The sequence below is a fragment of the Amblyomma mixtum genome, chromosome 1 (genome assembly GCF_055824585.1).
Source record: "Amblyomma mixtum isolate Tamu chromosome 1, ASM5582458v1, whole genome shotgun sequence".
Lineage (NCBI taxonomy): Eukaryota > Metazoa > Arthropoda > Arachnida > Ixodida > Ixodidae > Amblyomma > Amblyomma mixtum.
The window spans coordinates 282,731,577-282,756,618 of NC_143012.1; the positions used below are offsets into that span (position 1 = coordinate 282,731,577).

General features: G+C 47.1%; 1 protein-coding gene across 2 annotated transcripts; it reads left to right on the plus strand.

The window, feature by feature from the left end:
• The first annotated feature begins 1,828 nt into the window (after positions 1-1,828).
• Positions 1,829-24,316, plus strand: LOC149371910 (carboxylesterase 3-like). Of its 2 annotated transcripts, none has more exons than XM_089566216.1 (4): positions 1,829-2,064; positions 15,111-15,695; positions 18,767-19,382; positions 23,924-24,316. In XM_089566216.1, exons 1-4 carry the CDS (start codon positions 1,911-1,913, stop codon positions 24,090-24,092), a joined length of 1,524 nt encoding a protein of 507 aa, XP_089422342.1. In that variant the 5' UTR covers positions 1,829-1,910; the 3' UTR covers positions 24,093-24,316. The 2 variants fall into 2 exon arrangements, with proteins under 2 accessions (XP_089422342.1, XP_089422341.1); XM_089566215.1 differs by lacking the exon at positions 1,829-2,064 and adding an exon at positions 13,394-14,322.
• Positions 24,317-25,042: the final 726 nt, after the last annotated feature.

A 25,042-nucleotide genomic window follows, 5' to 3' on the forward strand; every position in this document is an offset into this window, starting at 1 on the left:
GGGAGATGGTTAGGGTGGATAATTCGATGCGGCGTGACGCCTGTACCTCTGCGTCTGCATTGGCACTTCGCTGCTTCCATCTTGACATTCCGGGGCTAACACGCAAAGTAAGAGGAATAGTTTATACCGCGATAACAGACGCTCTCGACAGTGACAAGTTCGACTACCACCCCCATCCTTCCTCTTTCGTTTGAGTTTCTTTTCGACCAGAGGTATGCGTCAAGATGAAATGATTGTGGGAAAGTTTTTTTCCGCCGAGAAGCTCAGTCGGTTTCGTCGTGAAAGAGTTGTCCTCTTGTTTAAGCTGTCAGCAACAGATGGCGCTGAAAACAGGCGTATGGGCTTCTCCTGCACTGTGCACCGCGGATATAGAGGGCTTCGGTTGAAGTGCTCTCCAGGTCAATCCAGTGCGACAAGGAGCGTTGGTCTAGAAGCCCTATCCGTCGTCTCATTCTTGTGCCTTTACAACAGAGGCCACAATGCGTGCTCAGGCGTTAGAGATACACGAGAATGGTATAGCGTCAAATAAGATCTTTCTCGCGTTCAGAGTTTTTCACTGCCCAGCCATTTAAGCAAGCATAATACCTTACCATCCATATTGACTGCGCTGATTGACTATTATATCTGATGACGCTCTGTCGTCTAGGAATGAAGTGCAAAGGCGTGATTGTGGTCCTTGGCTGTTAGTGACCACTCTGGCTTCCAGCCCGGTTCCAACAAACTATGGCACTAACAACAGAGATCCTGCGTCTGCTCTCTCGGCAATTAAACTTCAGTGCGAAAGTTCAGCTATGGCACATTATGTAGCCAAGTGTCATTTGCTTTTGCTTTAGTGTAGCTAAGTGGGTGGCAAAGTAAATCAATAAGTTTAGGTGTTCCAAAGCACCTCAGTCTTTAACTACAACCTGGAAAGTTTAATAGTAGAAAAAGAAGAGGAGTAGTGAAGTTTTTTTATATTTTACTCTAACGAAGTCGAAGATCTAAAGCGTTCAAGTTCCACGCTTCAAGAAGCGTGGAAGTTGAACGCATCTGTGTAAACCACCGTAAACGCCGCAATAGAAACTGAAATAGACTGTCACGTTTGATTATTGTTCCAAAAACTCTCAGTTGGTTAAGAATATTGGGCTTTTCTTATTATATATAATACTTAATTTCAAAGAGCCAAGTGCTTTGGTTTGAAAAACTGCGTTCCTTGCGCAAGACTGCCGGGCATGTAAACAAAGTAAAAAAAAATTATGGCTGAGGCTTACCTAAGGTTAAGCCTAGTCAGATGCGAAGCATATTGGTGGCTAGGCTTGGTAATACATGGCTTTCCTTGGTTGCATACTTGGTCATTTTAATACAACCACTAGAGGCCTTCGTCGTGGGGGAAGACAACGGCATGGCTACAGCGGAACGCCGACTAACCCCGAGACGCGCGTTGGGTGAGCGCCTGGATTGCCACGGAAGCCGCGTCTGCCTGCCCGGTGGAGCGAGCGTTTCACCTACACCGAGTGTGAACGCGCGTTCGAAATGCGCGGGAATGCCGCTCGAGGACATTCCGGCGTCTGTGCGATGGCATCGTCACGACGACGTCACGGTGTCACGTGGCGTGACGGCTAGGGGTCCCACGGCGACGGCGCGAGGTGGAGGCCGCCTCTCTCATCCTATGTCACGTGGTGTGACGTCACGGGGTCACGTGGTGTGGCGTCACGGCGTCACGTGGTGTGACGTCACGGTGTCACGTGGTGTGACGTCACGGTGTCACGCGGTGTGACGTCATGGTGTCACGTGGTGTGACGTCACGGTGTGACGTCACGGTGTCACGTGGTGTGACGTCTAGGGGTCCCACGCCGACGGCGTGAGTGGTAGCTCTAGCAATATGCTTCGCATAATATGGCTGAAGCTTAGCTAAGGTTAAGCCTAGTCAGATGCGAAGCATATTGGTGGCTAGGCTTGGTAATACATGGCTTTCCTTGGTTGCATACTTGGTCATTTTAATACAACCACTAGAAGCCTTCGTCGTGGGGGAAGACAACGGCATGGCTACAGCGGAACTCCGACTAACCCCGAGAGACGCGTTGGGTGAGTGCCTGGATTGCCACGGAAGCCGCGTCTGCCTGCCCGGTGGAGCGAGCGTTTCACCTTTGGTTGTAAAACATTTTATTCGCCGGGAAGAGCTTGGCAAGAGGTCGCGTTAAGTGGTCGAGAGTACATAGCCCTCGACGACTTTTTCAGCCCACTTCACCGCCAAAACTTGCGTTCTGGGGTCAGAGCTAGCCAGCACGATCTCCCACCGCTCGAGAGAAGGAGCTGTAACTAGATCACCCGGAGGTGGTTCTATTTTGCAGTCCCACAGGATGTGATCGTAGGTAGCAAGATGGCCACAGTGTTTGCAGTTTGGGTTGTAAAGATCTGGATAAATGTGCGCGAGGAGTGATGGGGTGCGTATCGATCTCGTCTGTAGACGACGCCACGTAACCTCTTGTTCTTTAGTAAGTCTTTTGTCTGGAGGGGGTAAAATTCTCCTCTCTAGTTTAAAATGATTGGTGAGATCATGATATGTGATCATGGAGTCCTTCGTGAAATTCAGGGAGCCAGACTCATCCACTGCCCGGTCGACGAAACCTCGGGCTTTATTGTGGGCTGCCTCGTTCCCCGGATTCCCCGAATGGGCTGGGACCCATATCAATTGGGAATAATTTGGTGAGAATTTGGTTGCGTTAAGGATTCTAAGGGAGGTGTTTGTAATTCGCCCTTTAGCGAAATTATTGATACCCATTTTGGAATCGCTGAAGATGATGCTCCCTTGGGTATGCGCTAGGCCTACACCGAGTGTGAACGCGCGTTCGAAATGCGCGGGAATGCCGGTCGAGGACATTCCGGCGTCTGTGCGATGGCATCGTCACGACGACGTCACGGTGTCACGTGGCGTGACGGCTAGGGGTCCCACGGCGACGGCGCGAGGTGGAGGCCGCCTCTCTCATCCTATGTCACGTGGTGTGACGTCACGGTGTCACGTGGTGTGACGTCACGGTGTCACGTGGTGTGACGTCTAGGGGTCCCACGCCGACGGCGTGAGTGGTAGCTCTAGCAATATGCTTCGCATAAAATGAGGCGACATTTGTGGCGATGAAGAAACGGTGGCGCAATAAATTTCGTGAAGCATACCTTCCCATAGCTGCAAGGTCGCACTAGCATCGTAATTGTGCCATGAGTGGGAGTCACGAAGAGTTGTGTAGGCATTAAAGCAAAGAAAACGAAGTGTCAAGAAGCATAATTCTGTAGCTGAGTGACCGAACAATTGAAAACAATGAACGCTGTTCAACACGTTAAGCTATCACGTGAGGGCGGGTGAATTACACTTACGGAAACGCGGTCATGCACACCGGTGTCGGGGCTGTATTCCTAAAAAGCATTTCAAGATAATATGAACAGCCGTTCTTAGCACCGACTGCGAGCGTAGCTGCATAGCGTAGCTTCAAATGATTGTTTTGGGTATGATTCGTCGTTAATTGCTATGTCTCCGTAGGTTCACAGTTTCAGAGGCACAATGGGCAATGGTTTGCCAATCATGTGGGCTAATCAGTCCCTCAGTTTTTAATTTCATCTTGTCTAAGATGGGGGTGTTGGGAGGTACCCGTACGAAGGCTGTACCCGGCTAAGCCAAGAGCCAGTTTGCAAAGGCCGTAGGGAAGAAATGCGTGGGCTCTCCCTATAAACCCATTGAAAGCCCAGTAAACCAGTTTTCTTCAGCCAGCCATGATATTCCTAAACTTTCTTAACAGTTGTAAAATAAAGTAATAAGGGCGAGTTTTCGGGTTCATTTATCGTATGAAACTTATGTTTGTATTTGAAACTGCCTGGTGTGGACGCAAACAAAGTCACTATTGTGCTGCACATATACACGCGATACTGCTGTGTTGCAACCGCTCTAGGAACACTAAGGCTGTTACTACCGGTTATTTCGGCGCTGCAGGTTGTATACAATCACGCGCTTTATAAATATAGCATGCTAATTCACGTTAAATTATCGCATAGAAACAAAAATGATGGTAGAAAGACTGGAGGATTATTCAAAAGATAACTATTCTCGTTGTCATAATGGTGATGAATATTACGATGATGGTGACAAAAACTACTTATTTGTAAAAATTGGTAAACTGGTTTTTGAGGAAAGGAAATGGCGCAGTATCTGTCTCACATATCTCGACAGACACCTGAACAGCACCGCAAGGGAAGGGACGAAGGTGGGAGTGAAAGAAGAAAGAAAGAGGTGCCGTAGTGGATGTCTCCGGGATCTTCAACGTGCACTGACATCGCACAGCGAACGGGCGCCTTTTGCGTTCCGCCTCCACCGAACCGCGGCCGCAGGGATTGGGTTCGAACCCGGGTACTCTGGCTCGGTAGGCGAGCGCCTTAATGAGCGCCTTACTAATTTGTGCCACTTCCAGAATAATTCACAATGAAAAGGCAAATGCTTTACTGCAGCATGACTTCTAAGCGCTCGCGGAAAACGGTCGCGAGAGAAGAGGATGAGGACAACCATCTGCTGTCCACTTAAACTCAACTTTAACAGCCAGTCTACAGAACCAAAGTGACGGCCGCACTCCAATGTGTACCCTTTAAGCCCTATAAAGGAGCCGCGGTGGCTCAGTGTTTATTGCGCTCAGTTGCTGACAAGAAAGACGCTAGATCGATCCCGGCCGTGGAGGTAGAATTTCGATGGAGGCGAAATTCTTGAGGCCCGTGTACTGTGCGATGTCAGTGCACGGTAAAGAACCCCAGGTGGTCGAAATTTTCGAAGCCCTTGACAACGGCGTCCCTCATAGCCTGAGTCGCTTTGGGATGATAAACCCACTGATCTCCACTGGGTGGCTGGATGTCGCATTCCCGCTTTCCGAGACGAGCGCAAGTGAAGACATCGGAAGTTGAACGGCTTGTCCCGGAAGTCGGGTGTCTGCTGTGTATTTCAACGCAAAAAGTCTCGTCTTTCGCCCTTTCGTTCTCAGTTTTTTGCGTTGTTCTCGTGTAATGTCTACTGTTATATGCAAGGAACTAACAATCTGAACGCGAGAAATGTGATCATTGTGTACAGAACCCTGTAATTTCAGAGGAACCGAAGAAAACAGGCATGCAGGTCTCACCCTGCCGCGGCAAAGGGGCACGTGCACTAAACAATGTGTTCTCATCTGGTTCTTGTCTTCCGAGCGTAAAGAAGAGGTAGTGGAATGACAATGAGACTTGGTCACCTTAAAACCAAATTTTCGTGTAGCAAAGAAAAGGCGAACGATGGCGCCGATATCCTTACACTCGAAGAGCTACTCGTTATACAGCTGCCACAGTTTCAGTTTCGAGGTGGTGGCGGACGGTGACTCTTCTCATCAATGGCAGGTGATGTTTATCGCTTCAGGGTGTCATTTACCTTCCAGACGTGCTTTTAACCTAACTCCAAAACACAGCCGCGTTTCAGATGCACAGCACGAGAGAAACGACTGACGCGAAAGACGAATGCTGCAGCGCATGAGAAGCGCTGTTAGAAGTCAACTGCATTAAGCATCATGAATAAAAGCCCATTAAGACATAACTTGCTACATTACGAGGCAGTACATGACACACTCCGACGAAAAAGCAGTGCCATGCCTTTTGAAGGTGCTGATGTGAACTAACCGAACGCCGCCGGCAACTCACCAGACAGTAGACTCGCCCTCGCTTCGGTTCGGTCTAAACATAATTCTGTAAAGTCGGCTGCCTGGTGAAGGCTTCCACTTATTTCTTGAATTTATCTCCCACTGATAGCACAGTTTGGACTTGAGTGCGGGAATGTGCATCACAGTAAAGAACAGAGTTGGCGACGCTAGCTCAAAGGGACGACACAGAGCTGAGCGACAAGGCTCCATACTTTCTGTGTGTAGCGACGTCCTGTCGTATGCTAGTGTCGTCCCATTGCAATGCAATGGACCCTTATTTTTGAAACGTCTTTCCTGAAGACTTTGCTGATCTCACCGCTCGGTTGACGGCGCAACAGGTAGGTATTGTCATGAAAAAAGACGAGAGCGGCGAAAAAACGAAATGCTAAGTGGAAAACCAAAGCTGGAACTGAAAAACCATGCTGAGGTCCAATTTCGTGCACTGCCAAAGGCTGACTTCCGGGACAAGGCCGCTCACTTCCGGTGGCTTCACTTACGGGCGCCCGATGCGCCATCCAGCCCCCTAGAGGAGATCAGTGGACACACCCCCTAAACCATCTAAGCATTGTCGTTAACTTCGGGGGAAGCCGTTATGGTAAAGCCCTTCGGTAAAACCTGTCGGTGCGGTCTGCTGTGGTTGAGGTCAAGCTTGCAGACCACTATTTCATTTGTTGCTCGTTAACAGATAGTTCCAGCCATCCTGCATCTATGCACAGCCAGCAAAAGGTCTCAGTACTTGATTATAAGCGTCTTGACGAAAGAATAGCAAAGCATGATTGGGATTCTTTTATACACAGTGTGTCCCCTGCGGACCTATATGATCGGTTCGTCGATGTTTTTCGTTCACACAAAGCAGAATCTTCCCGCATGGTGAATGTTAAACAACGAAATTTAGACAATAAGTGGATGTCTCCCGCAATATTGGCAGCCATTAAAGAGAAGGATCTGCTCTGGGCTCGATCAAGACGTGCCCCAAACTGTTCTCAGCTACGACTGCAGTTTAAACATGAACGAAACCGTGTCAACGCCATGATCCGTCTGGCCAAGCGCAACCACTTTAGGTCTCAGTTTAATGACGCACGTTTTAACAGCAAGAAAACATGGTCATTGGTGAATAGTCTGAAAGGAGGGAGCGCTGCTATCTACAATGATACATATTTCATCTCGCATTTTCATAAAGATGGACAGAGCATTGCGAATGACTTCAACAATTTTTTTTCTCTGGTCTCTGGTGCATCTCGAACCCCTCCTACCGACTGTCCTATGCCTCTCAGTGTGATGGAATCTGCTTTCCTTCCTGATATTACTGAAAGTGATTTAAGGTGTATACTTTTCAGTCTTAAACGTAGCAAATCTCCTGGTCATGACGGCCTCACGATTTCTGAATTGTGCAGAAATTTTGAAGTAATTAAAGGTGTTCTACTAGTTATCCTTAACACTATCATTTCTACTGGTATAATACCTGCTTCAATGAAAACTGCTAAAGTTATACCTTTGTACAAGGGTGGCTCCAGAAACATTATGAGTAATTACCGACCTATCTCTATTCTACCATGCATTGGCCAAATTTTTGAGAAGCATCTATTACTCACCATGACGAATTTTTTGAATACGCACAGTGTTCTATCACCTTGTCAGTACGGCTTTATAGCAGGAAAAGGAACAACGGTTCTTCTTGAAGAATTCTCTGACGTGCTAAATTCAGCTTTTGATAAGAATCAAGTCGCATGTTCTCTTTTTCTGGACGTTAGCAAGGCTTTTGATAGCATCTGCCACGTTCTTTTGCTTGATAAACTTTCTGCGCTGGGATTTCGAGGTTCGTTTTTGGAACTGCTTACTAACTTTTTACAAGATAGGCGCCAATATGTGTCGATTTCAAGATTCCATAGCGATTTCACGGCAATTGCCTCTGGAGTCCCGCAAGGTTCTATATTAAGTCCTTTATTATTCAATCTATACGTTAACGACCTTGCTAACAGTGTGCCATCTTTGCTGTTTCAGTATGCTGATGACACTGTTATTGTTGCATGTGCAAAGAAATACACTGATGCTGTTACAGCATTACAGATAGCTGCTATTAAAGCCATGGACTGGTTTAAGTTTAATCTTATTAATGTTAATACTTCTAAAACAAAACTGATCTGTTTTCATAACCCATTAAAACAAGTTGAATTAACTGACCTTGTTTATTTGCATACTTCCTCTTGTCTTAATTGCAACTGTGTACCAGTTGAATATGCGCATTCGGTCAAATATCTTGGCCTGACCTTCGACAGTGATCTCTCTTGGAAATCGCACCTTTCTTTTGTTTGCCAAAGGCTTCGTGCTGTATCGTGTGTCCTGTATAACATTAGATATTTTATGCCTTTTTCTGTCCGTAAATGTGTTGTACATGCTCTAGCCTATAGTGTACTTAGGTACGGAATTACTGTTTATGGTCACTGCACGGTTCGCTGGCAACATAGGGTGAATTCGCTTTTGCGTTTGCTTCTAAAGAATATTGCTTACGACCTGTCCATTGGTAATGACATTGATATTTTTAGAAGACTAAAGCTTCCAAGTTTTAACTCTTTATTAACAGAAACTATTGTGCTAAAACACTTCTGGTACAGTCAGTTCACCGTTCCATATGTCCCTGCTCGGGATTTAAGACCAAAATACCGCTACTGCATTCCTCGCTCCTCAACCCGGTACGGTAAGCGTACACGTCATTACTATGTACCTGCCTGTTTCAATAGCTTGCCTCCTACTGTACTCCGCATGAAAACTAAATACACCCTGAAAAAAACTTTGCGGTATGTCTCCGTGTTGCTTCCTGCCCCGTAGTTATTTCAGCTATTTACTGTATTAATTTCAAATCACTGTAATCTTTCTTGATGTTGTAATAGTTATATATTTGTTTCATTCTGTTTGGTGACCATTTTCTTTTTTTGCAAAGTTCATTGCAACGTCTCTATTTTCCTTTGTTTTGCCAATGTTAGCTGTCTGCCAGGCGCTGCCACTCAAGCCCTTTGAGGCTTTGGTAGGCCTGATTTATGTTGTCTGGCAATTGACGTGAATAAAAGTTCTATCTATCTATCTATCTATCTAACCGACCGTTACTCTAAGGCGCAAATAAAGGGCGTGCTAATCTGACAAAAGCAACCTTTAGAGATCACACGTGTAGTTCTAAATGGTACCATGATAGCATCTGACACCACAAAACCGGAACTTAGAAACAGCATTCCTGCGGCGTTTATTGATGAGGGCACCCAGAAGTAGAATAATGTCTTCTAAGCTTTCAACTGTTGAAGAAACAGGGTGTTAACTCTGTGTTCTTTTTCCACGCATCCTTGCCAGTACGAAGTTGCTGATGCTGGGCGTTTTTACAACCTCATGTGCTTGCCTTATCTCCTGCATATCAGGGCGGGACACGTGACAGAGATACGTACAAATCCGGCAGGCGCATTGAGAAAACGCGCGCGGCCGTTATACATAACACTTTCTTCCGCACTTTCCGTACGCTCAAAAACGTACGTGTTTTTTCTCTCTCTCTCTGTTTACAAGTTTCAACACAACTTAGGGGTAGTGCTGGGGTAAGAAAATACCTTTCTGCTATCTTTTTACGGTCCAAATGTAAACACAATCCAAAAATTGGGGGGGCATGATCTCCGCCATAAGGGTATGACGCGATATAGTGGGTCAATTCCCACATATGCCGAATGTCAATCTCTTCTTTACATTCATAGATCCTTGGGAGTCCACATACCTCTCCTGGAAGAGTGGTGCAACGGTTAAGCGATGCGCCACTGCCATACGATGGCGGGTCCTCCCAGCGGTGAGCTTTGTGCGGGCCGGGTTGATCTTCCGGAGCGACCAATAATTAACTACTACCTGCCACGGTGGACAGTTTGCTTACTATCCGATGGACAGCTTGTGATGACGCTGCAAGGTCACGTGGCCTAGGTGGCCGACCTGCCTCCTAGGCTTAGGGTGCCTCGATGAGCATGCCCTCTCTGCCTCTCCGGAAGAGGAGAGGGCGCGCGCATCAAGGCACCCTACCCGGCCTAGGTTGCTCTCTGGGCACCACCTGCCATAGTCATGTACGTTATTAAGGCGAAAGCCTTTAATGCCTCATCGTTGTCGACAGAAGGTTGTCAGCAGAGGTGTCATGCTTTTCGGTTGGTCGAAATGGTTATGACGTCAGAGTGAGCTGATTCGAAGTAACGAGGTCCCCCACGGATGCCTGACGCCACCTTTTGGAGCAGACGACAACTAATAAAAAAAAGTCCGCTCGGAACGGGGGCGTAAGGCGTCCGTGGGTGACCACATTACATACCTCATTGCTGCAAACAGAGCCATGGATACAAGCGAACTCATCGAAGCAAAGAGCGAGACCTGCTAAAGAAGCAGTCAAAGTGTGTAGTTGTAATGTGTAGTCAAAGTGTGTAGTCAAATAAAGTTGTTGTTGTTGTTGTTGTGACTGACAGAAGGATGAAAAGGAAATTGCACGGGCCTGCCAACTGGCTCCAGCCGAGCCACCACCGCTGCCACGTGCAGATAGAGGAGAGTTAAATGATCAGAGGAAAGAGAAAAAGGAAAGAAAAGACTCGCGTCGCAGCAACAACTGCGTCCGCCGGAGCGGACGCTGCTGAAAAACCAGATAAGCGGCCGAAACCGCGCTCGCCGAAGCGAGAACAGATACCCTCTCGTCACCAGTCAAATAAAGCACTAGTACAGCACAAACAGTCTCGCAGTCAATGCCAAACAGTGCGCCAGGAAAGGCTTTCGCCTTGCAGCACTTTAGAGAGCCAAAGTGTCCCCTGAATTTTTAAGTCCCCCACAACGCCGACGCCGCATTTTCTAAGCAACGAGGCATTTAATGCTATCGCGTTAAAAAGAGAAATTTGAGTGAAAGCAGACAGCTAAAATTCAGGGGGCACTTTGGCTCTCTAAAGGGCTGCAAGGCGAAAGCGCTTCCTGGCGCACTGTTTGTTTTTATCCTTTTTATTTTTCATATTTTGTTTTTTATTTTTATTTTTGCTCCTTTTCTTACTTTTGTTGTTTTTTTTTATTTTTATTTTCATATCTTCTTATTTATTCATTATTATTTTTGATCATTTTGTTATTTTTATCTTTTATTTTCCCTTTTATTGACTGTATTCCTTTTATTTTATTTATGAAACCCATGCATTCACTAGATGCGGCTTTATTCATACTCTAACCTTGAGCCTTCGCGGCGGGGTGGTAGCGTCTCCGTTTGAAATTCCAAAGGCCCTGGTTCAATTCCCACCACGGTGTAATTCCCACCCTCGGCGCAGATTCTTTTTAAGCAGTGACGCCGAAAGGCGGACAAATCTGCCGACACGGCTGCCGACGCGTCTGCTAACGACAGTATGCGGCATTAAAGAAGGCTTTCGCCTTAATATCGGCTCGAACTGCTACCAGCGCTGTTGTTCTGAATCACGCGCAGGTTTCTACCATGTTTCTACCAAACGTTTCCAGAGACTTTACTTCTTAAAAGGCGGTGTCGCCATCTAGCAGAATGGCTGCACACTGCGTCAGTAACACCCCCTTTCTCGTCGGCCGGGCGATGTCGACACTGTATGCGAAGAGCTGCTAAAATATGCATTTGTACGGAAAGCCGAGCAGTTGCCTTCCTTTAGTGCGTTACAAGATGAAACTCTCAGATGGACCTGGAGACTGCAGAGTATCTGATGTTTTGCATATATCTGTTTTCATGAACAGTCCTATTGCTTCAAACTTAGCCCAGTTCTTTCAACTGTTCTGCGTACTACGACGGCTTCCGGGCAACCAAAGAATGGCATTGTTTCAGAAAGCTGCCTCTTGTTATACCATTTACTGAACACTTAATGGCATACCAAATTATGTCATGTCGCAAAAAATTATTCCATTCACGCTTTAATTCACGCAACATGAAAGTTGTCCACAAGTTGGTCATCGGTCGTTTAATGCCACTTGTGCTTCAGGCACTTGCATTTCGTTTCGTTTATAGAAGTTCAACGTCCCAAAGAGACTCAGGCTATGAGGGACGCCGTAGTGAAGGGCTCCGGCGTCTCTCATAGCCTGAGTCTCTTTGGGACGTTAAACCCCCATAAACCAGAAACCATAACCCAGTCCTGTGCCAGCAGTGGCTAACTGGAGAGATACGGGAGAGGCATTTGTCTTGCAGTGGGCTTATTTAGGCTGATGATGATGATGATGATGATGATGATGATGATACTTCTTACTCGCACTTCTACAAGGCGGAGTTTTTAAGGAATGCGCCTTAAAGTTTATGGCAATCAGCATCGCTAAATGCCCTTGTTTCTGCCGCGGACAAGGACATTTTCACCAGGCGGGTTGATTTCCCTCCAGCTTTTAAATCACACAGATGGTGTAGGTTTCAAACATCAGCGCACTGTTTAAACTGGAGCATTCGTATCAAGCCCCGAGCCCTCCTGACCAAACACTGAAAGACTCGTTCTACGAACACCATATCTGCTGATTCTCGAGTAACGTTCAGCAGAAAACGAGCCCATGATGGACGCGAGCATGTCGGTACTCACAAAAAGCGTTCCGGCCTAGGCTCAGAATCGAGTTCACACTGGCGTATGCAGGTAGAGCCTTTGTCAAAAGTTTGGAGCCCAGGGGGTTTTCTTTTGAGCCACACTGTGTCGTTCTTACTGAATCTCTGGCGCTCCAAATTTCCTGGACATGAGAATATTTCTGGTACTGCCTCCTGCAATAGGTAGGAATTCCATGAATGCTCCCGGAGTCCCAATATAAAGCTTGGAAGTTAACCCCCTGGGCTCTAAACTTTTGACAAATACTGTACGTCTGTGCTGTCCGCATTTCGTTTCCCTCTTTTTTTCATTTCCTTTGCCAAGAAACAAAATAACTGGTGTGAAACGGTCCAGTAAGTGCATGTGTGCTACTAAAAAAGTAAATCTTGATGTGTTACGTGTTTTTTTAATATTATTACGCCACTGGTGTATCGCCTCATCTTTGTTTGCCTTAAACCTTAATTTTGATATGCAGTGCACCCTGCTCGGCTGTCAAAAACTAAAGACCCAAAGGCCATGGTTCAACGGACGCGGGCGGCGTTGCTTGCCGATGGGGCCCCGGAATAGGGGCTCCACCTAGTATTGTGAGGGGAAGGGGCCAATAGTGCCCTACCCCAATCACCTCTCTGCAAAAATTTGATAGAAGATCAATGTTTTTCACCACCACCACTTTGTTAAAAGCATGTCGTAGCCGCTTCTTCCCAAGATCTTTTTATTCTTTGAGAATAAATTTTTTTATATACTTCCTTGAAAAGCTTCGAACTAGTCCGCTAAACAAAGACCTAGAATTTTGTTTTGTGAAGAAGTAGAAGCGCTTCTCTATCTCGCGGGATTGCTTGCCACGAGCTGTCCTGCGCCGTTGACGGAACGAAAATATTCAGCGGTAGGTTCATTCTTTTTCTATCTGCCTGTACCCTCTTCTCTTTACTTACATTACGCGTTGATTTGCATACCTGCCGTGTTACTTACATTGGAGCACCTGACGCAGTGCTGAGTCAGAACCTTAGGTTTGTTTCTTCCGCTGCGTGCCCCTGACACTGCGCCTTAAAAGCCTTGGCGGTGATCTACCGGAAAGTGAGACTATAGACAGTCTGAAATATTTATCACTGAGATGATGGCTGTCTAAATGTGGCTATATCTATCCATTCGTTTTCTTTTTGGCTCACTCCAGGTATAAGGTTCGCGGTTTAACATGTCGACCGGTCGCCGCTCACCTAGCCCGAGTTCGCATTCGGTGCGGAAGCCAACCTCGCCTTCAAGAACTCCTCAGCGCGGTCAGTCCATCGCATCGCCCACAAAAGTCACCAAGCAAAAGCCGAGATCAGCCTCCCCTCCCAAAGGATTGAAGCATTATTCCCCGAAGGACAGTCTTATGCCTAAAGCCCGCCGCATAGGGGAAGCGCGTTCAAATTCTCCCGAGGTGACGGCCACTGTCGCGGCGCCAAAAAACGCTAAAAGCGCTTCGCATAAAATGCACCACGCTGATAAGATGCAGCCAAACGCACCCGACGTGAAAGCCGCAGTCGATCCGCAAAGCGCAAGTCCAGGAGGGGCTTTAGATAACCGTGTAATACTCCCTGGGCTACCTGACGTACCACAAGGGTTGAAAGATCCACCGAAACATTCACCGGCCACGAAAAAATCCGCCAGCAATGAAGACCTCAGCTCGGCTGAATCGTCACCTATCTCCAGGCCCCGTAAGGAGCCCGCAATGGTGCCACCTTCCTGCGATGCCACCTCCCCAATTTCAACGGCTCTCTACGTGCGCGGGCAGGATGGACAGTTGCCACCGAATACTAGGATGGCACAAATTGTCATCGTGGCATTACTTGCTCTCTTGGGAATCGCCGGCCTTCTCTACCTTGTAAGTTCCAGAGTCGTCCCGAAACGTGCGCCGGCGCCGTGCCTCGATTCAGAGCAAGACCTCCTTGTCAACAGCTCGCTCGGCGTCATTCATGGCTTGAGCGTCGAGACGGTGGATGGCCGTGGTGCCCGCGCCTTTCTGGGCATCCCCTTTGGCAGTAATGTGTCTGCAGAGCGCCGGTTTGAGCTCGCTGGGAGCGTCGACAAGCTCACGTCACCGTTTTTTGCTGCAGAACAAGGTCCTGGTAAGTGCTGCCAAGCGTTTCTGGCGCCACTGTTCAGAACTCGGCAACGAGTTTCAAGGTGGTATTCTCATCCCGACGCGGTTCAGATATCCGCTCAACTGTTTTTAGTCGACAATTTCGCCGCACCTCTAGGGCTGTGAGTCACTGTCAAAGGAACACGCCTTTTGCGAATGAAACAGCACTCAGACCCTTTGTATGACCAAGACACCAGCCACTCCACATTTTTCAAGTTCATAAATGGTGCTTCCTTGAGACTTTAGTGCACCTAACGATATCGGAAACTTTTTAAACACTACATAATGGCACTCGTCGCATACACTTTCGGAAAGGGCGAACATATTTTCAATACAATTGGTAACTTTATTTATTGCATGTTCACGTTTCTCCTGTGCCACGGATGTTTTATTACCTGTGTGCCGTCTCTGGGTTATTACCTTTTATGGCATTCAAATACTTAGAATGCGCTGAATATATATTCCATGTGGATGCCTCTAGTGTTAACACTTACTGCAATCGAAGCCTTGCGCTTTTCGTGCACACCATGGAAGAAAGCTACTGCTCCAGAAGTGAGCATTTTCTCCAGCACCGTTTATGGCAGCTGAGTAAGAGCTTATCTCTTTCAGACAGCGGCTACAATATTATCCGTTTCATTTCATCTCCGGACAGTAACGGTTTGTAACGCAGTGACGCTCTCGTTGGCGCTTCAAGTATAACCATGCAGCTTACGTTTTCAAGAGTTCCTTGGCCCGGCCTTGAAAACGTGCCCAAAATTTTTTTTCTCTATGCAGCATGCTTACAGCCTCTCATGTATAACATCGGACAACACTTGCCGAAGAACGTATCGGATGACTGCCTCACCGTTAACGTCTACACACCAAGCAGATGTTCATTCCAAGGCGAAGCTCTCCCGGTGTTGTTCTTCACCACGGGCTGGATGTCCTATGTGCTTAGTTGGAACGGCATGTTCGACTGGCAGCACCTGGCATCCCGGGGGCGCCTCATTGTGGTGGCGCCCAACTACCGCCTGGGCGTCGTCGGCTTTCTGAACCGCGGCGCCAACAGCAGCAACACTTCGAACCTCGGAGTACGAGACGTGCTGCTAGCCTGGCAGTGGACGCGGAAGCACATCGCAGCCTTTGGTGGAGATCCTGGCAACGTGGTACCCCTGTCCCACGGCTCGGCCTCCATTATGATGACCGGACTGCTGTGCAGACCGCAGCTGCTGAACGCTCGGCGTGCAGTGCTCCTCTCGCAGTCTCTGTTCACCTCGATAGCAAACAACAGCGGTCCCACGGGGCTCGCCAGGACTCGACAGGCGGCTCTTCACGCCAAATGCTGCACGGCATCCGACTGTCGCAACATCTCCGCACCAGGTAAACCCTTTCTTACTCGCCTGTGCACCTGAGTTCTGCGCGCGTCGTGAGGTTTTCTGTTGTAAAAGAAAAATTGCGCGAACGGGGTGGACACGGCTTAAATATATATGGTAAATGGCGTTGCATTCAAATACAGCAAAGCGGTGGCCACCACGGTGGTACAGCGGCCATTGCTTTCGGATGCTGAGCAGAAAGTGTCAGGATGGAATCCAGATCGCGGCGACGACGTTTCAAAGGAACCGAAATTTAACGGATCTGAAACGAATACGATTAAAGACTGTGTTTTGTGCAATATCATCACGTTAAAGAACCCTAGGAGGTCGAAATGATTCGTGAGTCCACTCTACAGCTCCTTTTTCTCTCTGCCTCCTTTCACAGCATCCTTCCTCCCTTCCTACGCGATGTGGGTGAGGTGTCCACCGAGAATGAGACAGCTATTGCGCATTTCCTTTCCTCATGGTAGATTTGGTTTTGGTTTATGGGGCACCCGCCGCGGTGGCTGAGTGGTTTGAGCGCTCTGCAACTGAGCCGGAGAACCCGTGTTCGCTTAAGGCGAAAGCCTTTGTTGCCTCATACGGTCGTTAGCAGCCGTTTCGGTAGCCGTGTGGACAACCGTGTCGGCAGCCATGTCGACAGCCGCGTAGACAGGTGTGTCCGCGTTTTGACAGGTGTCCACCGAGATATGCGAGACAGTTACTGCGCCATTTCCTTTCCTCAAAAAGCGTTGCGTTCAAAGGGCAAGGCATCGCGCCGAACGGGGGGTGGCGTTCCTCTCTTCCTGTACGGTGCGGTTCGGGTGTCCACCGAGATGACAAAGAATACTGCGCCATTTCCTTTCCTCAAAAAGCGTTGCGTTCAAAGGGCAAAGCATCGCGCCGAACGGGGGGTGGCGTTCCGTGGACTGCCTGGCAGCGCTACAACACGCTGTCGCGTTCCACTCATAAAGGCGAAGCTTAAGCGTCATTAATTAGCAGTTAATTAGCATTTAGTCATTAATCAGTAATTAGCCGCTAATTAGTAATTTTTCATTACTTCGTCATCGATTATGTTTGACGTCGTCCAGTGGTGGCGTCACCAATGTCACATAGGCAAAGTGGTGCGGAAAACGCTTTCGCCTGTACGCACTTTAAACAGTCAAAGTGCCCCCTGAATTTTTTTTATTGCGAAATCATTACTAGTCCCATTAAGAGAAAAGCCGGCGGCGTGTGCTAGTGTGTGTACTGACAAATGGTACAGAAGATCCCAGCGACGGTAAGAAAAATAGGGTGACATCATCAAGCGGCCGCAGGACGCACACAGCAAATCAAGCACCCCCCATTTCAGACAGTCATATACATGTTCGTTCGTCTATATTTACCCACACTGGCTGGCCTCAGTGTGACTCCAGTTGTCCCGACTACTATGTTCATTCTAATATGATGAGCAACCGTTTCTCGTACATACAGAGGTCGCATTTGAATGAAGGCAAAATGCTAGAGGTCCGTGTACTATGCGATGTCAGTGCAAAGAACACTAGGTGGTCGAAATTTTCGGAGCCCTCCACTGCGTCTTCCCTCGTAGCCTGAGTCGCTTTGGGACGTTAAACCTCAATAAACTCATAAACCATAAACGTTTGTCGTACACGGGTCCGGGTGGAGTCATACGATTTCTCGTTGCATATTACATAATGTCAAGTTGTAGGCTAGCTTGCGACAAGAATGCATACGGACGGCATATGCATGTTTAAATCTGTGCCTTCCCAGACCATCTCTTCCCTTAAGGCGCGGTTGAGGTGTCCACCAAGACGTGAGACGCCGCGGTGGCTCAGTGGTTACGGCGCTCGGCTGCTGACCCGAAAGAAGCGGGTTCGATCCCGGCCACGGCGGCCGAATTTCGTTGAAGGCGAAATTCTAGAGGCCCGTGTGCTGTGCGATGTCAGCGCACGTTAAAGAACCCCAGGTGGTCGAAATTTTCGTAGCCCTTCACTACGGCGTCCCTGATAGCCTGAGTTGCTTCGGGACGTTAAACCCCAATAAACCAAACCAAAGACGTGAGACAGTTACTGCGCATTTCCTTCACTCAAGTAACAATTTTCATATCAAAATTATGACGCAACCACTCGTCGTATACCGCTAGAAGCTGTGTGAGACGATTTTTGGTTGCATATAGCGTACTTCTCTTAGGTCGGAGGCTAGGTCGCGACAGGTATTCGAACCGCGGAGCCGCGTCTTTAATTCATTTCTCCTCAGTGCTCAATCTGCATCGAGGTCGAACGCTCACGATGACACAATGATGATTTCGCCTACACAGCACGTAACGACTCTTAATTGTACTCTGAATTTTTCTTGCCATCGCTGTGGTTTTCAGTGCTATCTGTGAGTACACACATTAACACACGCCGCAGGCTTTTCTCGTAGAGGTACCAGTAGTGCTTTCGCATTAAATTATCCCTGTATACTTTATAGATGTCCCTTCCCTTCTATCCCCTCTGTCCTAGACAGACCTGAAGCCCTGTTTGCATAAAGCAAGTAAAGCATTTCCAGTTCGTCGTAAAAAAATTAGGCAGTGGCTTAGCTCTGGTTAAGCCTGGATATACGAGCGAAATGCTGCAGTTGTGCTTGGTTCGACGTCATGGCTGTCGCAGTTGGCGCACAATGCACTGGGAGCACCACGATAACGGTGGAGGCGTTCGGCCGTCCACACACTGCCTGTACGGAGGCGGAGGAGGAGGCGTGCGTGTAGTGAATACGGTGCTGTGTTAGAGGTGGTTTAGAGACATGTACTGTGGTGTCCATTCCTTTCGGGTGTACACCAAGATATGAGAGACAGGAATTTCCTTCCCTTAAAACCAATTTTCATTTTATTTCATTTTCCTTAAGGCCCTTACGGCGCGGTTCGGGTGTCCATCGGGATATGAGAGTTTCCTGGCGCACTGTTTGTGTTTCATTTATTTTTTATTTGTGTCTCGTGTGACGTCACTCGGTTTCGCGCATGCGCCGCTATGGCAAATCTTGACTCCGACGGCTCAGGCGAAGTGCGGCTGTGGTGCGGGTAGTGAAGCTTGTCGCTTCAAAAGTCTACTTTTCATGCAGAAGTCGTCCGCTGCATGTCACGGCTCGATCAGCAGCAGTTTGTCAGCTACTTCCAGTCGAACTTCAGCTTATCACAGCTGGACTTGGCCGCCGAGCCATTCCTACTCGAGCCTATGCAGTTGCCTGACAACCGGGACTTCTTCCAAGGAATGCAGCTCCTGATGGGCTCCACGCACCATGAGTACGACCGGATGCTTAGGTCGTGGATCGAGGCCATGAACCTGACCAATGCCTCCTACCCAGAAGTGGTCGAGCGCCTGCTTCACGCGCACGGGGCCCCCATTAGCATGAAAGATTGGTTAATTGCGGCCGCTGGTACCGGCCTGTCCCGCAAGGAACAGATTTCGAAGGGGTCCGAAATTGGCACACGAGTGCTCCACCATTGCCCGATGATACATTACGCAACTGAAGCCACAAAGTCTGGCGCCCAGGTGCGCCATTTTGTGCTGGACGAGGAATGGCAAAGACCACGTGACGGTGCGGGCCTGTTCTCCTCCTATGGCGATGACCTCCGGCTCCTCTCGGGTAGCGTGCTCGTCGATAAGAACGTCACCAAAGAACAACGGCTCCTGTCTGAAGAATTTATGGACAGCGTGGCCGCATTTGCCAGAGCTAGGTAAGCCAAATTTATATAGTAATTTAACGGTGTTCCAACAACACCGGTTGGGATTGGTCGGGGCGGTGGAAGAGGACAAAGGATCAAAACATAACATAAAGCAGGAAACATAACGGGGTATGCACGTATGTCAGCTTATGGACGGAAAATTATGCTGAGCGCATTGTACTACTGTGAATCAGTAATAGTAATGTTACCGTGCTTGACAAAATTATTGCGACATCCGGCGGTGACTTCTTTAGTTCACTTATAGTTCCAGGAAAAAAAGGCTATAAGCAGTTCGGTTTTACAAACTACTTGTCTAATGTTAACGTAATCAGGGTCGGAAAAATATCTCCCCCGTTTTATACCAGCACGACAGTGAATCACGTTATAAAAAAATGTCGAATTTCTATGCTTTTCAAGTAGCTCTCAACCTAGGCTTTGCTTCCCACTCAAGACCGTTTAATTCCTTGTATAATTTGTAATAAAAACTAAACGCAAATCGGATTGCTAGGTTTGGATTTTCTCTGAAACTCTTGGAATAAAAACTAAAAGCAAATCGAATTGCTAGGTTTGTATTTTCTTATCATTTCTTCACGGATACCGTGTAGCACAACGGTATTTCAATACAGATCGCATATTAGATTTCTAGAATAATTAATTTGCTAGGAGTTGCACTCTTAAAGGATTTCTGCGCGGAAAGCCTAGAACTCTTTATGGTTCAATTACCACGTGATACATATGCCGGCTCGATGCAAAATCAGGGGTGAGACCAACACCATGATATCTATGCTCATGAATTCATAGCAGCTTGGTCGCGTTTAGTGTGCAAAAAAAAAAAAAAACTCACGAGGATCTTTACTGGTGAACACATTTCAACCGCTTTCGCAAGTTAATATCGATATGCGACTTGGTGCACCACACGATTATTTTGTTGAGGTCGTTATGTGAAGCAGTGAGAACGTCGGAATAATTCTGCACTAAGCACCATTGCCGGCGAAAAATGTTGTTTGCGATCAAATACCAGAGGAGGTATAGATGCAAACGAGGAACAGCAGTGGTTCGGTGTCCAACGGTTGTGGCAGGGCTGAGGACGCATCACATCACGGGATTGCTCCCCGTTAAGCACCAATTTTTATCGTCCTAAATTTAAATATTTGTTAATCCACTTTATAGCCGCACTTGTTATATCACACATATTTAATGTTTTTCAATAATAATAAGTTCTTAAAATCAAGAATCAAGCAGTCAGTAGAGAAACGATTGTCAAGTGCTCCTGGAAACCATGCGTCAAATCAACTGACTGAGTTAAGTCAGAGAAACTATCATGAATTCAGCGATTCTGGGGATCTGGGAGACGGTACACGTTCATGACTTTATAATTTATTTTAAAACCACATTCTCACATATCGTACATGCAATTCTAAGTGAAACCTGCTGGTAATTTAAAGCGCTACCTCGTGGTCCTGCTTTATGCACAGGGGCAACTTTGGAAAGTTTCTTGTAACCTGAAAGTATTTCTTTCAATGATTTTGTGCGGGGTAACACAGACATTTACTTACCCGCCCTATACTTACGCCACAGATCCATGCCGTATCTTACAATTTGCCTCTATCCTACGCTGATCGATTACGATATCTCTCAGGAGGTCAGCGCGCATAACAGCGCACCGCACGACAGTGTTTTTGCGCGAACATAAGCGCAATGTAGACGGAACAGAAGAATGAGATCAAGTAATGTGCCTTTCTTAATAAACATCACTATGGATGATAGCATCGCCGCTATGAAGGGCCGGAGTAAGAGATCTTTACTGTTCATTTTTTTGAAAACAATCATGGTTATGCCGGTATTTTCTCTACACTCAAATGAAATATGCAGAAGAATTCGCCTCTAGCTATCTTTGAGCCTGCTTTTACAGTAGTTGTAGTAGTAGTAGTATTAATAGTAGTAGTACTAAAACTCTTCATAAAGTGCTGAAAACGTTCCTCGCCTACCACGCCAGGCCGAGCTGATACTCCTCACGAGAAGCCAGCTTGGTATGCCAGTAGAGTACTGTGGACGATAGAGGGGGCAATTAAGGGAACTGGCGAGAGACAAGACAGTAGAAAAGACAGTGTGCAAGATCTGCTTTCATATGTTTAGTCCTTTGCCTCCATTTTTTATTTAGCCCTAAACAAGAATTGTTTTCTTATATGCAGTTTAAGCAAGCTGCTATCCTGGCCAAGCGTTTCAAGTCTCATAAACGCCCTGTCTTACTTGTTCAACGCCGCGCAGTTACTACCCATTATGGCGAATAGCTTTCCCGCATCTCGACCATCTTCTATTTATTTATTTACATTTCTGCAGCGCCATGAAGGCATAATTGCAGGGGGGAATACATACAAACATTCATACGTACAGCATGTGCCAACTTTTTGTACAGGATATGGCAGAGGATGAAAAAGAGGTTTAAACAGAGCGTTCACATCAGTCAATTGGTCGGGAAAGGACAGGAAGAGGAAAAGCAGGAAAACAGCAGATGAACATGGGTTTACATCACAGTTCCGACAACAGTGCTCGGAACTTTTCTTCGGACTGGCATATTTAGATATATTCCATATCCCTCACATACTCTTGTGTTTAAAACAAAGCATAGTATAAATCAGGAGTAAGCAACTTACAGCTGTTTTTCGAAACATATAGGGACGCCGTTTGCCCCCGTTCAGCTAAATGCTAACGCAGAATACAGCTTGGTGGCTTAGGCCCAGGCGAAACGCAAAAGGCGCCCGTGTGCTGTGCGATCCCAGTGCACGTTAAAGATCCCCAGGTGGTCGAAATTATTCCAAAGACCACCTCGACGACACCTCTTTCTCTCTTTATTCTTTCACTCCCACCTTCCTCCATTCCATTACGGCGTGGTTCAGGTGTCCACCGAGATATGCGAGACAATTACTGCGCCATTTTCTTTCTGCAAAAGCGATTTTTTTAAGCTCAGCATCACTATTGTAGACAGGCTGCCTCTGGGATCTTAGCGAAAAGTAAATCTTAAACTTCGGTTTTTTGTGTGGGGCTATAACCAATAGAAAGAGCTCTAAGAGAGCTCTATAAAATGCAAAACGACACGGCAACGTAAACAAAGAGCACCTATAAAGCACGGTTCGAGTATAGTTAGCATGAGCTTTCCTAAGATAACAAGAGGTGGTACAGGAAGAACGAGAACAAAACTGATCAAAGCCCTTTTCATTGTGTCCAACCTGCACTATGAAAAAGAGCATCCGTATGAGCGGTGCAGCCATGGTAGTGCCGCCACGCGCCCACGGTTCCATGCAGCGTCAGCTGCTTTGGTCGCCATTGATACCGCACCACGGGATGCAGGCCTAAGTTAGATCGACACTGTTCGTCGCAGAAACAGCCTGGCACCGGACCCGTTGAGTTGTTTGTACGTTAACTCGGCCCATGATTCTTGGCCGCCACTAGTGTGCTGGCATGTGATGGTATATAGCCTGAGGAACGAGAGCGGAAAGTTGGTTCTGCCATGGACAATTTCTCCCATAGGCAGAGTGTAGTCGAGAACAAAAGTCTGTGAGCCGCGTGGTCTGTAAACGAAGCCGATAGCTCCAGTATTAGCCGCCAACTGGAAATGCAGTTGTGTGAAGGTGCGAGTACAGGATCTATACTTTTACCTCCACAAATTTAGCGCCGTCTGCTGCTGCTAATAGAGCTATCAGATTCGTATTCGTTTACGGAATACGCGGTCTACTGAATTGTGTCTCCAACTGTGCGTGCTTCGTTGGAGAGTGATGTCATTGTATGTCCTGTCTAGGTAACCTTAAGTTGTCTTTGTTGGAGAGTGATGTCGTTGTATGTCCTGCCTAGGTAACCTAAAGTTGTCACCGAGGCACACTAATCATTTCTCGTTATTCCCTCCGGTTTCAAAACAATGGGTGCCTTTGTCAGTACTTAGTTTCGAGTATTAGGTGTCCGTGCTTTATAGAGACCTCAGTTCGTGCTCCTATGCCTGAAGCTTGATTTCTAGTTACGGACGCCAAACGCGAAATTATTTACTAGAAGATGTCACAACGAACGCTTCAGAAAGACGTACAGAAGACTGTAGCATATGCGGTCATCATCAGTAAGCTAAAAGAAAACATATATCGTCGGTCAGGCCAAATGCGCAGCGCGTGCTAAAGAGGCGAAGTCACGTTATTCTGATTAGCGCTATCTTGACAGGGGTACTATATACTTCCTTGCATCTAAAACTACGCTGATTATAACTACACATTCCGTGTTGCTAATGTCGTGGTTCATCATGAGTTGCCTATGCAAATAGCAAACAACCCAGCGGGTCACTCCGACCGAATTCGGTAGGTATGTGTTGCACGTGAAAGCACCGAGCGAAAATCGCACTGCGACATCACCGACTGCGCCGAACAATTTTCGTACCCGTCGCAGCATGTGAAATGGGCCTCAGTCTATCGCATTAACATTCGCGAGCGGTGTGAACAGGCTATCCTCTCATTATGCCGGACACCGAAGCAAACATGCGCGCCTGCGGGCAAACACGTTTCTTCCCTGCACAGAACCCCTGGTCCCCTGCGCGGTGTGGGCGAGTGGCCATTGCATTCCGAGACCAACGCGGAGGTGGTCTTCCTCAGAAGCAACGGCAGCCATGTGCAGCACCAATGGCTCAAGACCATCTGCATCACCATTATGAACATCATCAAACACTTACCTTACGATAATCATTAGCGGACGCATTGGCTGGTGCACCGTCACAAGCTCAAATTGGAGTGGACACTTTAGTGCTTGCATATTTTTCCTTCTCATCGCTTTGGTATCGCGCAGCAATAATTGCCTATCCACCGTAAGCGACGTAGCATACATTATTCGACACGGCGTTTATAATATTACATTCAAATAGCTACCGGCGCTGGCAGATAGAATTCCGTTCATAGGAGCCTCCCGTGCTTGACAATAGTCTCTCGCGCAAAGTTTGAGCTTTCTTCATTGAGCCAGCCGACATGGCTGTTCTTGCTCCAATGTTAACTGTGGCACAGGGCCGATAGCCCGATCCAACGTTTCTTCTCAATAAAAAATTGTTTGCACCAACAATTCTGTACAAAAGCATTTTTGAGCGGGAAACCGTTTATGAACCGAACGGCAATCTTGTATTTTTTGTTTTATTAACATATTTGCTACCGTCAAAAACGTTCCCCATTGGTTTTTTGTGGCAGTCTTAACTGTTTGATGCGACCGATGGAAGCGCTTTAAAAGAAAGATTTCGCTATATATCAGAATAATGGCTCATTATCTTCAATATCTCCTTGACAGTGTCTTACAATTTTCACAATTTCAAAATTTTTGTCCGAAAATGTCATGTCCTCAGCGATTACCCGCGGCGAAAAACTTTCTCGGTGAACCGAAATTTTTTAGCTAAAAGAGCCGATCATGAGGATACCTATATTTCATTTTTTTGGGCTTTCTAGCTTTGAAATCTCTGTATCCAGCGAAAGTAGCACCACTGTAATTAGAATACAGTAATCTATCATGACATGTCAACTTCAATTTGCCCTCAGTGTTCTTAAATATCGTAGCTAACCATTTTTACATTATTTCAACTAACCTTAATTACTCGGTAATTGTCGCTAGTATTCTCTGCAATAAAGGACTTATAGGGGGACGCAGCTTTGAAATCGCAA

Bases quoted from the DNA above. Each gene is read 5' to 3' on its own strand.
- LOC149371910 (XM_089566215.1), top strand. From the start codon at position 13,407: ATGTCGACCGGTCGCCGCTCACCTAGCCCGAGTTCGCATTCGGTGCGG. The intron at 15,696-18,766 runs GTAAACCCTTTC...CTTTTCATGCAG, and splicing joins TCGCAACATCTCCGCACCAG to AAGTCGTCCGCTGCATGTCA. The intron at 19,383-23,923 runs GTAAGCCAAATT...TTCCCTGCACAG, and splicing joins GCCGCATTTGCCAGAGCTAG to AACCCCTGGTCCCCTGCGCG.